At 50.2% G+C, this 12,900-nt stretch overlaps 1 protein-coding gene across 4 annotated transcripts in view; it reads left to right on the top strand.

Moving 5' to 3' along the window:
* Vav2 (vav guanine nucleotide exchange factor 2) overlaps window positions 1-12,900 on the top strand; it is a 160,949-nt gene that overhangs the window by 71,117 nt on the left and 76,932 nt on the right. For all 4 annotated transcript variants that reach the window (XM_052181942.1, XM_052181943.1, XM_052181944.1 and 1 more), the window contains one exon: window positions 11,583-11,641. In XM_052181942.1, coding sequence (XP_052037902.1) covers window positions 11,583-11,641 — 59 coding nt within the window. The remainder of the gene's footprint in view (window positions 1-11,582; window positions 11,642-12,900) is intronic.

Here is a 12,900-nt window from a genome sequence, read left to right as displayed (position 1 = left end):
AGAGGAGTTCCCAGCACCCACCTGGATGCTCACAGTGGTCTGTAGTTCCAGTTCCATGGGATCTGATGCTCTCTTCTACCCTCTGCAGGCACAGCACAACATGGTACATAGACATACATGCAGGCAAAAATACCCATACGTGTAAAATAAAGAAAATTTGAAAAAGTTTATGTGAGTGTTTTGCCTGCACACATGTCTGTACACCACATCTGTGTCCAGGGCTGTATCCATCCACATCTGGATGCCAGAAGAGGGTATTGAATCTTGTGTGACTGTTAATACTAGTTCTCCAATTATATTGTATGAAATCACCTAGGAGACAGGCCTCTAAGGCGTGTCCCTGAGGTATTCTCGAGACTAGGCTAAGGGAGGTAAGACGACAGCCTGATATGAGCGGTCCCTTCCATGGGCTGGGATTCATGGGTAGAATAAAAAGGGGAAGCAAGCTGAGTGCCAGAATTCATCCCTCCCCGACTCCCAACTGCAGCCCCAAGTTCCTGCCACCAGGACTTCTCTCCGCCATGGATTGTATCCTAAAACCATGAGCCAAAAGAAATGCTTCCTAAAGTTGCTTTTCAAATCACAGCAATAACTAATACATCATGCGAGGAAATCAGTGTGTGTGTGAGCACCTGCTTCTGTGAGCTAGCGTCAGCGTGTGATGTCGTGTGTGTGTGTGTGTGTGTGTGTGTGCACACTCGTATTCCTGAATGTGGCTGTGTGTGAATTGTCTGTATGTCTTGGTGTGTGTCTGTCTGTACGAGATTTGTATGAGCATGAGTGTGTATGTGTGTATGTGTCTGTGAACAGGTTTATGTGTGAATACAGCATTTGAACATGTATGATCTTGGGAGTCTGGAGTGGGGCCTCTTGGACAGTCAGTGGTGGCCAAGTTGTGAGGTGCACATGAGGACCTCCTTGTCCCCGAGGCAACCAGACCTTGGTGGTGGTGGTGGAGCAGCAGTATTCAGCATTGCAGTGCATAGCAACAGTCCAAACCTCAACACGCCAGCTTCCTTTGTGAATCCTGTCCCTCCCAGCAGGGGCCCGTGCTATGGGATGTGGAACCTCATCTCCGTCTGTCTTGGCTTGTATCATGAGAAGGATGTAATGGCGGATCTTCTGCTGGGCTTGGGTGCTGTCTAGTTTGACTCTACTGTCTGTGCTCCCTCCTGGCCAGCGGGCTGAGCACAGCATCCTGGTGCCCCCTCCGAGGTGGGGATAGGGAATTACTGAGGATGAGTGAGCTGGCGTTCACAGTTGCTGAGTGTGCTGGCCATGGCCGGGCAGATGGGGCGGATGGACTTCCCATCCTTCACTGGGCTGCAGAACCTGACTCAGCGACTGGGCTGTGGTTTTGGAGACTGTGCCAGTTCATCAGCCACCTCCTCACATCCAGAGGGACACCTGTCCTTTCTGGGCAACTAGGGTTAAAGAGTGGGGTCTTGTCAGAGGGCTGTGTAGCGCCTGCCTTGACTCCTCTCTTCTCCTGTCTTGTAAATGGAAGCACCACAGAACTGCTCCCTTGGCGTTTGAGAGAATAAAGGAAGTCCTCCTGGCAACAAATTTGCAGGAGGCTAGGAAAGTACCCGTCATGTTGAATATAGATGATGCCAGCAGACAGGAGCCTTGGGCTGCAGGCGGAACCTCTGTCCTAGACTGGGTTCTGCCTGGAAATTGCCGGGTGGCCTCTTGGTTGTTGTCATCTCCAGAGCTGGTTTTAGGTTTCCTGCCTGCTAACTGAAGGGTGTGGACCAGATGGTGGTCAAGCTCCTTCCTCTGAGGATTTTGCTGCAGTATTCTGGTAGGGATTGCTACAACCCAGCCCTGTCTGGTGCTGTCTCAGCTACAATACTCGAGAGCCTTGCGAATCTGCTCAGTGCTCACGTGAACCCTGTGGCTGTTCTGTCCAGGAGCTTTCCAAATGGGCGGTTTCTTAATTGTCTATCACATAGCTGATAGCAGGGGCTGCTGGGAACACTGCAAAGGGGGGCACTATGTAGGTAGCCCCAATTTTAGTAGAAATGAGCACCAGGATTGATTAGTCATGCCTGCCTGGGCATAGGTGGGGGTTAGGGAGGTAATGCAATATGGGTGCCATGATCTGTTATGTCTAGTATGACAGATAGCCCAGGCCTTATGTGTCTCCTAGTTTATATTTCTCAGCCAGTTTTAGTCACAATCTGAGATTAATTACAATAGTTTCTGTAATATGCTCGGCAAATAGTAGGCACTTAATGAGTATTAATGTAGTTATGAATCTTTCATCTGCTTTCATCTGAGCCACTGTCTCTGTCCAACAGAGGCCTTCAGGACCTCTCCATTAGAAGCAGCTGCCCAGAAAGGGACATATGCTCAGACAGTACCCGGCTTCTTCCCATCATCCAGGAGGGCAGCTAGGCCCCTCCTCCCATGCCTCCTCTTTCCTGGTTCCTAAGATTAATGCTGTGATTGTCTCCAAGGTCTCTCATCAGACTTGCCCTGGTGCACGCACATCTCAGTTTCTTTCCTAGGTCCCTGTCCCCATCCACCTTGAGACAGATCCCTCTTACATAGTGTCTTGGCTGGCCGGTTGCACTGGGACAGCAAAGGTGTGAAGTAGTAAGGACTGTGGTCACTCTACCGCCAGCTTGCCTACCTCCATTACAGAGTCACACTCTGTGCCCCAACCCAGTACAGCCCATGGAGACCCAGGAGGTTGGACTGCAGGATCAGTGAGCACGGGGAGGCAAGCAGGGTTGTTGTCCTGCAGGCCCAGTCCCCATTTCCTGCCACGATTAGCTAGATATGAAGGTCTAAGCCATGCTTGACCAGCTCACCACCCAAATCCCACAGTTAGTGCCTCTGTCATCCTAACGTCCTTTGGGCCTAATGCCTCTGTGAGTGGCTCATTCCTGCCTTTGGTCTTTTTGTGCTGTGTTCAAGGTGTGGTCAAGAAGGCTCTCCAGGCTGGAACCGCAGCTTCTGATCCTAATTAGGAGTGGGGCAGACATTAGACGTGGGGCAGCACGGCTCCTCTAACACTGTAGCCCACTGACTCTGTAGGGTCAGGACCATTTTCCACTTTAGGGGAGATGTCTATATCTGCCCTTAGGCTCCTGCATGGTTAGGACCTGGGCTTTGAGCCGTAGCCAGGCTCAGGCCTCCATAGCCAGGAGGTCTTAGTGAAGTCACATTGTTTCTCTGGGTTCTGCTGTTCTCAGTGTTCCTAGTGTGTGTGTAGACATAGATGCAGTGTAGAAATCTGGGAGACTGGGTGAGCCAACTTGGGCTTGCAGGCCAAAGTGGCACTCAAAATGTCATCTTTTTCTCTTCTTCCTTCATCAGGAAGGCTTGGCAGAAGGATCCTGAGTCCCCTCCCCTCTTTTCCTTCCATCCATCCATCCACCCACCCACCCACCCACCCAGCCATCTCCTGTAAGGACAGCCAGGCATTCCTGTACTATGCTCCACTCTATAGTTGCCGCCCCTCACTTGTCGTTGGTTACTGGTATTTCTCATTCTGCCGCTCAGCTGCTCTGTGGCTGTGTACTGGCTTATCCTGTCTTTCCCAACCTGCTGAATCCCTTCCAGGAACACCAGCGTTGGGCATAATGAGACTCTGGCAAAATGCTGTGGATGAGAAATGGCTGCGTCTCTGCTTTTGTTTCCCAACCTCCGCCTGCTGCAGGCCTGAGTGCAGAGCTCTGATTATACACGTTTCATAATTAATCACTTCTCGCTGGCGATTGTCATTCCAAAGACAGCACCGCCACGTTTTTCCTGACCTTGCTTTTGATATTTAGAAAGAGGGGAAAACAGGATGGGTATGCAGGCTGGACTTGGAAAGCAATTTATGGTGATTTGTCCCTGAATATGCAGCAGTGCGGGCTGCAGATTCCCACGGCAGATAGGTGAGTTTCCGGGGCAACATATTCAAATGAGCTTCATAATCGTGCCATTTGGCTCTTCCCACGCGTGTGTTCAGATGAGTGGTGGTGGCTGATAAGGAGAGTTTGCTGCTTGGGCTGGGTCTGAGCAGTTCCTGCTTATTGATCCTTAACGACAACAAGAATTGCAGACAGGAAACTCTTCTGATCACACAGCCTGTCCAAGCAAGCGGGGCTTGTGGATGGCACATTCCCCAGCCCTTGTACACTGCCTTCAGCCTAGGCTCAGAGGAGCCAGAATCCCTGGCAGAGTCCGCTCCCAAGGGTAGCAGCTTTTGCTGGGGCAGTGGAGTTCTGTTGTTCTGATTACTTCTGCCTGATTGGATGGATTGCTCTTACTGAGGTCCGGCTGGAGTGGGAGAGTGAGGAGCTGTGTGGATATGTCAGCCCTGGCTCGGGTTGGGTCTGTCTATCCAGACGGATAGTTCTAGACTGTGGCAGGTTCCATAGGAGATGGCTGGACATCACGGGGGGGCGTGGGGGGGCAGACAAACATGGCGGAGGGGATGTGACTGCTCTTGCAGGGGTCCAATGGTGAGTGGTGGCCCTAGTACTTTTAACATAGACTTTTGAGGTCACACTGGGTGAGAGGAGGTGTTACAAAGGGAGCCTTCAGGTGGATCTCTTAATGTCTACTTCTGTCCACTGGGTAGACCTCAATACCATGTGCAAGGCTTGGGAGTGGACGGCTGGGACCAGGAAAGGATTTCTTATCAGCAGCTGGTCCTTGTGTGCTTGGGCGGTACAGCCCATAGATGCATATGCTAGGGCTGCATGGTTCAGTCCAGGCTGACCAGGGGCACGCTCCCTTTCTTTCTAGTTCTCATTATCTAGACACAGTAAGCTAAGCCTACCACAAAGCATGTAGTAAGTGGTCATTACCAAAATCATGAAGGAGGGAGGGCTGGTCATGTTTAGCAGGTGTGATGCTTAGTGTTGTCAGCTTGGTAGGATGTGGGATCACCGAGGAAATTGGCCTCCAGGGACACATGTGAGGGATTATTTAGCCTGTGGGCATGCATATGAGGAATTATTGTGATTAGGTTAGCTGATGTGTGTGACCCATTTTTACTGAGGTTCTCAGGTCCTGAACTGTTTAATTGATATGGTGATCGGAGCTGGCATTCATGCTCTGCTTTCTGACTGTGATCGACTGACTGCTTTAAGCCTCTGCTGCCTTGACTTCTCCGGCATGATGGGCTGGACTCTTGAGCTATGAGACTGAATAGTCCCTTTCTACCTTAAGTTGCTTTTGTCAGGGCATTTTCTTATAACAGAAGAGAAACTAAGACAGTGGAACTTCTTTTGCCAGTCCTTTCTAGCTCCTCCATCATCCATCCATCCATCCATCCATCCATCCACCCATCCATCCACCCATTCATCCATCCATCCATTCACTCATCCATCTACCCATCCACCCATCCATCCATCCATCCATCTACCCATCCATCCAATAACCTATCCACCATCCATGTAACCTACCCACCACTCACTCATCCACCCATCTCTCCACTTATCCAACCATCTCTCCATCCATCCACTTATCTACCAATCCATCTATCCACTTATTCAACCATCCATTTGCCCACTCACCTCCTGCATGCATTAGTCAGCCCATCTATCCCAGCATCTATCCACTATTTACTCATCCATCTCTACTCATCATTTATCAATCACCTTTTTATCTACTAATCCACTCATTTATCAACCGTCCATTTTCCACCCATCACCCGCTCATCCATTTATCATCCCTACATCTCTATCCACCACCCACTGTCCGTCTGTCCATCCATCCATCCATCCATCCATCCATCCATCCATCCATCCACTTACCCCATGCATCCATCAGTCCATCTCTCTATCACTCCACTTCTATCCACTATTCACTCCTCAGTCCATCTCTTACCCATCATTCATCTATCCATCTATCCTTCTGTCCACTACCTGCTCATCTATTTACTTTCTTGTCCATCATTCATGCATCTGTCTACTTCCTACTTATCCCCCACTCACCCATTTATCCATTTGCCCAATCATTCATCCATCCACCTACCTATCATTTTTCTGTTATCCATTTATTCATACATTCACCAATTACCCATCTGTCCATCCAGCCACCCACCCACCCATCTATCCATCCATGTGCCCACCCACCTACATTCACATTTGACTTTAACACTTGGAACAAAAAGGTAAAGGGCATGGCTTCACGTGTTTATCTCATTTCAAACTAGTCTAATCTCTTAATCTTTTTAGAGTATTTCTTGTTTAAGAGTGAGCCCTGGCCCGCTGGGTTGGTGGTAGCTATGGCATGGTGAGTTTCAGTGGTCTTGTGTGTCTACCTTGGATATGTCTTGGGTTTGAATAATGTGTTTAGGGAGGTTTGTGTAGAGCTGACATCTGTATGGTATAGGATATGGGGTGTGGGTGGATGTTGGTGGATTTATTTAAGGACAGACAGTTTTCCTCTCCAGTGCTAGTGGTTGTTATCATGTTGTTTGGTGTCTGCCAGTTCTTTCTTTCTTTCTTTCTTTCTTTCTTTCTTTCTTTCTTTCTTTCTTTCTTTCTTTCTTTCTTTCTTTCTTTCTTTCTTTCTTTCTTTCTTTCTTTCTTTCTTTCTTTCCTTCTTTCCTTCCTTCCTTCCTTCCTTCCTTCCTTCCTTCCTTCCTTCCTTCCTTCCTTCCTTCCTTCCTCCCTCCCTTCCTCCCTTCCTTCCTTTTTTTTCTTTCTTTCTTTTTTGGATTTGGTTTTTTTCGTGACAGGGTTTCTCTGTATAGCCCTGGCTGTCCTGGAACTCACTCTGTAGACCAGGATGGCCTCGAACTCAGAAATCCACCTGCCTCTGCCTCCCAGAGTGCTGGGATTACAGGCATGCACCACCACCACCCGGCGCCAGCTCTTTCAATAAGCATGCATTTAACTTTATATTTTAATATGTATAAGTGTTGTCTTCATGGATATTTGTGAACTGTTTATACAGTGTCTGTGTAAAAGTTAGACCTGGTCTTCCTCCCAGTCCCATGCTCTTAGAAATAATCTCAGGCTCAAAATGTATTTACAAATACCTGGGCCATGTAGCTAGGCTCTGCTCTCACTAGATCGTAACTAAAGATAACCCATTGTTTTAACTTATTCTGCCATGTGGCTCGTTACCTATGCTTAGGTACCATGCATCTGTCTCCTCACATATTCCCAGGTAATCCTCCTGCCTAGCTCTATCCCAGAATTCTTTCTCCTCCCAGATGTCCCGCCTCCTGTTTCTTGCCTAAGCCATAGACTTTTTAATTGACAGCCGATGCATCTGTACAATACAGAAGATATTCTTTCTACAGTAAACTGCCATGTAGCTGCCAGGGAACCCAGCCTGGGTCCTCTGGAAGAGCAGCAGTGTTCTTAACTGCTGGGCTGTGCATGTCCTCGGCCGTGACCTTGCACACCTGGTCCTGTCTGCTCTGTTTGGGAAGCTGCTACTTTCACATGCAGCGTGTATTTCCAAGCACGTTCAGCGGCAGTGGAATCCCTGGCTGTGGATGCCCTCTGCTCGGTTCCCTGGACTCCTTGGGTTATGTAGTCAAGATGCTGCCACATTTTCCAGCACTTGGAAACTGCTGCAGGGGACATTCTCGGGCCCAGATCACTTCATGAACAAGGGAGAAACTCAGTCATCTTTAGAGTAAAGGCCCAAGTTTTAAAGCCCCTTTGGAATCGGGATCCAGGTCAGACTTCCCCACTTGATCCACCCCCTCTGCATCTCTCCAGCTGTTCAAGCAACTGTACAAAATGTCTCATATTAACTCTTTTTGGGTATGCTGACCTTTTGGGAAGGTACTGGGAGGTGACATTTGTCTTTCTAAAATGTTATCAGGGTATGTCCTCACAGATTTGCAGCCAGTGTTCAGGCCCTCACAGCACCTGGGATCCTTGGAGTCATTTGCTAGGAGTTCTGTGCTGAGAAAATGGTGCTCTTGCATCGGGGCCAGGGCCCTGCAGTACTCACTGGGGCGAGTACACCCCATTTCTGCTGCATCTGTTCCAGCAGACCAAGTTGCTGTGGAAAAAGCTCTCTGGCTGGACCCTACACCTGCCAAGACCAGAATGTGCAGACAGAGGACAGAGACAGGGGCCTGCTTCCTATGGCTGGAGTGGGACAGTTCTGTCATTTCTGGGCAGAAGGGTAATTCTGTCCTTGGAGCCAGTTGCCTGCTGCCTGCCTGCCACTTTAGCCTGGGCAGGATTGTAAACCTAAAACTCAAAGTCTGGTTGCTGGTGCTTAGGTAGCTCAGGGCTCACAGGACAGATGTTGCTGTTGCTTGGCAGTCGGGGAAAGCAGGCCTGTGAGGGCTCCTCGGCAGGTAGCTCCCCCACTGACCCAGCTCTGCCTCTGGACCCCTTCTTTCCTCAGGGCCTTCCTGGTCCCTCTGCCTTGCTGTCCCGCTGGAGTGTACTGATCTCCTTTGTGCATACTTTTGGGGTCCTTATCTCTGCAAGTCACCGAAAGGTGGACAATGTGGGTGTGTGCTCTTTGGCCCTTTCTCTGGCTTTGACCCAGTGTGTAGTGTGACCAGTGTCGATTATTCTCTAGAGAAGGATACATATTTCAGCCACATAGGACCTTGACAGTAAATGTAGTTTCCTGGACCCCAAACATTGTGGAGCAGCTGGGTGGGGGGAGGTGGGGCGGACTGGGGTGGGGTCTGCCTCCTGCCATGTATGTGGGTTGGCAGGCTGGAGCTAGAGCTCCTGTGGGTGGGGTGGAGCCGAGATTTGCATGCATCCCTGACTGGGTTCTCCGTCCTCCAGGCTGCTCAGTGTGCTCCTTTCTTCAGTGCTCACTGTACCTGTTTGCATGTGAGACCCTGGCGGGTATCAAGGGTGCCAGCGAGCGCTGCATCGGGGAGCTGGCTGTGCAGTTGTTTCTGCAATTCTCCTGGGGCTTGACCGCTCCTTCCTCATCCCCGTACTCCCCTAGCACACTCCACTAGCTCGGCTGGGTAAGTGATAGCACCGAGGATGGAGCTGTGTGTCTGAGGAGAGAGGGGAGAAGCAAGCGGGTTGCCTCCGTTTATTATCAGGGGCGCAGCTGGGAGGCGGAAATGAAAGTTGGGAAAATGTCATCATTTGACATTTCCGTGTTCAGAAGTCCCCAGGGGCCCTGGCAGGGAGGCGTTTGATGGTCAGCTGAGAGTGTTAGCCCTGGGGACACCTGGCTGTTTAGTCTCAGAGTGAGAGGCCACATCCAGAAGCACTGTGGGGGGCTGGGGGCACTGAATTGTTTTTCTTCTCCTGCAAGGGCTGGTTCTACGCTTACCTTCACCAGGAAGCCTCCAGCCCCAATCCACCCCATAATTCTCTCGGGGTCTTGTGTATGTCTCTGAAGGGCCCTGCTTGGGGTCACTAGAGTCAGTCTCCTCCCTGCACAGACACCAGATGGAAAACACGTAGCACATTAGGATGGAGGCAAGGGCATCCCAGCAGAGTTGGTCACATTTATGCCCTTGAAGGGGCTGCCTGCTGTGCCTGCCACCGTGGCGCCCAGCTGAGTCCTTTACAGACTGCTAAGTTCTCATCTTGTAGCAAGGTATATGTGCCTGGGACCAGGTTTAGGCCAGCTGCAGGGCTGATACTATCCCCTGGGACTACAGATAGACACATGGACGAGGAAGACCTACATCTACCTGTTAGCAGTCATGGTCTCCACCTGTGGGAATGAGGCCCTGGTTGTGCGTCTGGTTTGGTGAACAGGTTGTGGCTTTTGGGCTGTGGCAACTATTGGCTGAAGCCATCTTTGGACTCTTAAGTTTCTGTGCCTGTTTTGGCTCATATATCAATCGATTAGCGATTAACAGTGTCTGCCTCAAGAGGCATAGGAGAAAAGCAGCTACTATAGACTGGCCAAACCCTTCAAGGCTTGCATCTCTAGCATTTGGTTGAGTACCTATAAGGACATAATATTACCTTTATTTTTATTTCTCCAAAATATTTAGAGCCCTTAAAAGCCAAAAATAACAACAGAAGCCATTTTGGTTGTTATTTGTGAAAGGCCCATTGTACAGCATGCTTCTGGGACCCACGACTGGGCCAGCTGCATATCAGGCCCTTTGAGACTTGTCTGAGCAAACACAGAGGACCCCAGTTATTCCCCGCCATAATTTCCCTGAGTCTTAGCCCCTGAAATATAGTCACTGACAGGAGACCCAGACACACACTCAGCTGTGGTCTGAGTCCACCGCCCACTGGGCACAGAAAAAGCCTCTGCTGTGGCATCTTTCCTTTGGAAATTGCTACAGAGTACAGAACAGCCTAAAGGACTTGAGGGCGTGTGTTCCTGGCGAGGGCTTTGGGTAAATGAGGGGGCCTCTCCTTTCCTTACCACTGTGCACAGTGAGATGGAGAGGCCTGCAGCCCCATGGAATAGTGCATGTGGTGCCCTCTGAGCTCAGTTTCCCAGGACAGCCAGACCCTGGCTTGTCCTAGCGTCTGTAGAGTGAGCAGTGGCTTGCAAGACAACTTCCCTGTGTTTCTTCCCCTGCCCCAGGTGCATGTGTGCACACAAAGCACACACGAGAGCTTGCAGCTCACACATGCAGGCATAGGAGCCAGTGTATGCAGTATACATAGCTATGCTCATGTGCACCCATAGGATGCATGAACTGTCTGACATGTGTGTGGCACTCTGGTTTCTGCTTGTGCACGGTGCCTGCCATGGGGCATGTTTGAATCCGCTCATTCCTGTTGATTAATCGTAATTGTATGTCACACTCTATATTCTTGGGCCAGCCGTCCCTTCTTCCCTCCCTTAGTTTCTTCTCCCTGCCCCCTGCCTGCTTTCTGTGAGTCATGATGAAGTGTTGGGGAATAACTGTTAGGATGGTTGAGGTTGGGGGAGGGGCCCTTCTGTCTGGAAGATCCTGGTTTATCAGGGCTGGACCAGGTTGTCAGGGCTGAAATGCCCACTGCTGCTTGCCCTGTGTTTCCAAGCTTGTGTTTTGAGGGGTCTGTCAGCCTGGGGAGACATTACAAAGGTCCACGTGACTGTACCTGGGACTCCTTAGCCTTTGGCATCCTGAGCTGGTGTCTGGTGAGATGTTTAACTTGGAGCTGGGGTTTGCAGCGAGCACTACGCATGGATGCTTGTGTCTTTATGGCCCTGGAGCTGTGGTGTGACTGTACCTCTCTGGGCCTCCATTTCTCTGTCTCTGAGATGGGTTAATACTTACTATGGACTCGGAGTGCTGTTAGTCATATAGACTTTTCTAGAATAGTAGCACTGGATGAGCCCTTTGTAGGCAGGACTTCAGTTAAGACAGAACCACAGCAGCCCTATTGAAACATTTCTTCCACCTGCTAAAGAAAACCGTTTGTTTGGGGTGGCTCATAAGTAGGCTAGTGGGGTGTGGGGGAAGCACAGCCTCTTAAGTGGAAATCCATTCCTCCTGGAGGCAACCTACCATGAGCCCCGCAGCCCTCAGCAAGTGTTAATGTGACCGAATAATAGATTTCACGCAATAAACACGCACAGGTGCTGAGCCTGAAAAGCTCTGTCGTTCTTACACGCTGTGCTTAGTTAACAGTTTCCATGCTTACACAACCCTTGGTGAGGTTTGTGATGATTTCCCGATCGTCTCTTACAGAACTCTCTCTTGTCTCCCCTAGGTCATCTCTGCAGTGTCCCGTCTGTCCCTGCACAGCATTGCTCAGAGCAAAGGGATCAGGTGAGCTCCCAAGTGACACCGATAGGTCACAACGATGCCCCTGCCTGCGGTCTGACCCAGGAGCTTTCACACTGCACCTCTGACTGTGTATTGGCAGCAGCCAGGGTTGTGTGCGAGAGGGTTCACACTGGGGAAATCTTGCAAGCATGTTATGATGGCTGCAAAATTGCTTTCCATTTAGGTAATAAGATCAGCAAATTAATCCTAGCACAGATCATTGCCTGCTTGAATGCACCTCCCCAGCTCTGGACCAGGGTTTGAGTGCTTGGGTTGGTGTGAGTTCACAGGGCTGGCCAGTACACTTCCCTGCCCAGAGGCCTTAGGTTCCCATAGGGCTTCCAGAGGACCCAGCCCCCATAGATTGCCTCACTGTGATCTGCAAGGGCAGGTTAGTCCAGCCGCTAATGCTCCTGTGGCCTGTGAGCTCTCCGAATCATGAGTGGGATACTGGAGAGGGTTTGGGAGGCCCAGGTGAGACCCAATCATGAAGATTTTGACCTCTGATAGACAGGTCAGGAAGATAGGTTTCATCTCACCTGGGGATTTGGGTACACAAGAGCTGTTCTTTTCAGCCATGTCTTAGGATACAGGCCGGTGGCAAGGGTGACAGAAGGAGCCTCTCCTGACGTGTGGGTCACACATGGCTACTAGTGATATCCTGAGGCTGCTAGCCTCTGAGTGTTGCCTTGTGTACCTGCTTTGTCTGCAGGGCAGCATGCTGGGTCCCGGGGTGGTAGCTGCTGGCTCACTTAAGACAGTCACGGGCAGGTGCCATGTGTTCACTGCATGCATTCACTGCATGAGTTAGTTCTTGAGGGACTTGAGGTTTTTGAACCAAAGCCCTTTCCTTTTTGTTAGCCAGAAGGCAGGCTGTTTTGTCGGGTTATAATGACCAGTGGCTAAGAGCTGATGTGATGGCGTGTTCTCCACCTGAAGCTGAAGTATGTTTAACAATTAAGGCTAGCCTGGGCTACATCAAGGCTAGCCTGAGTTACAGTGTAAGACCTCTATCAAAACCAACATCAACAACTAAAACAAACTTTAAGCAAAAACCAGAGACATGTTCTGTCCCCACAACACATTGGGCTCGACAGAGCAGCAAACACCTGTCAGGCTCCCCACACCGCCCGGCTGTGAGTCACCACTGTGCACCTAAAGATGTCCAGTTAAAACAGTGTCATTTCTGGACACAAAGGTTTGGGCCTTTTGTTTTGGAAACTGATCAGTTGTGAGTTCTGTGCCACGCTGGCCTGTCACTG

This window comes from Apodemus sylvaticus, chromosome 5 (assembly GCF_947179515.1).
Source record: "Apodemus sylvaticus chromosome 5, mApoSyl1.1, whole genome shotgun sequence".
In the NCBI taxonomy this organism is placed as follows: domain Eukaryota; kingdom Metazoa; phylum Chordata; class Mammalia; order Rodentia; family Muridae; genus Apodemus; species Apodemus sylvaticus.
This window is presented reverse-complemented; position numbering and strand designations above follow the sequence as displayed.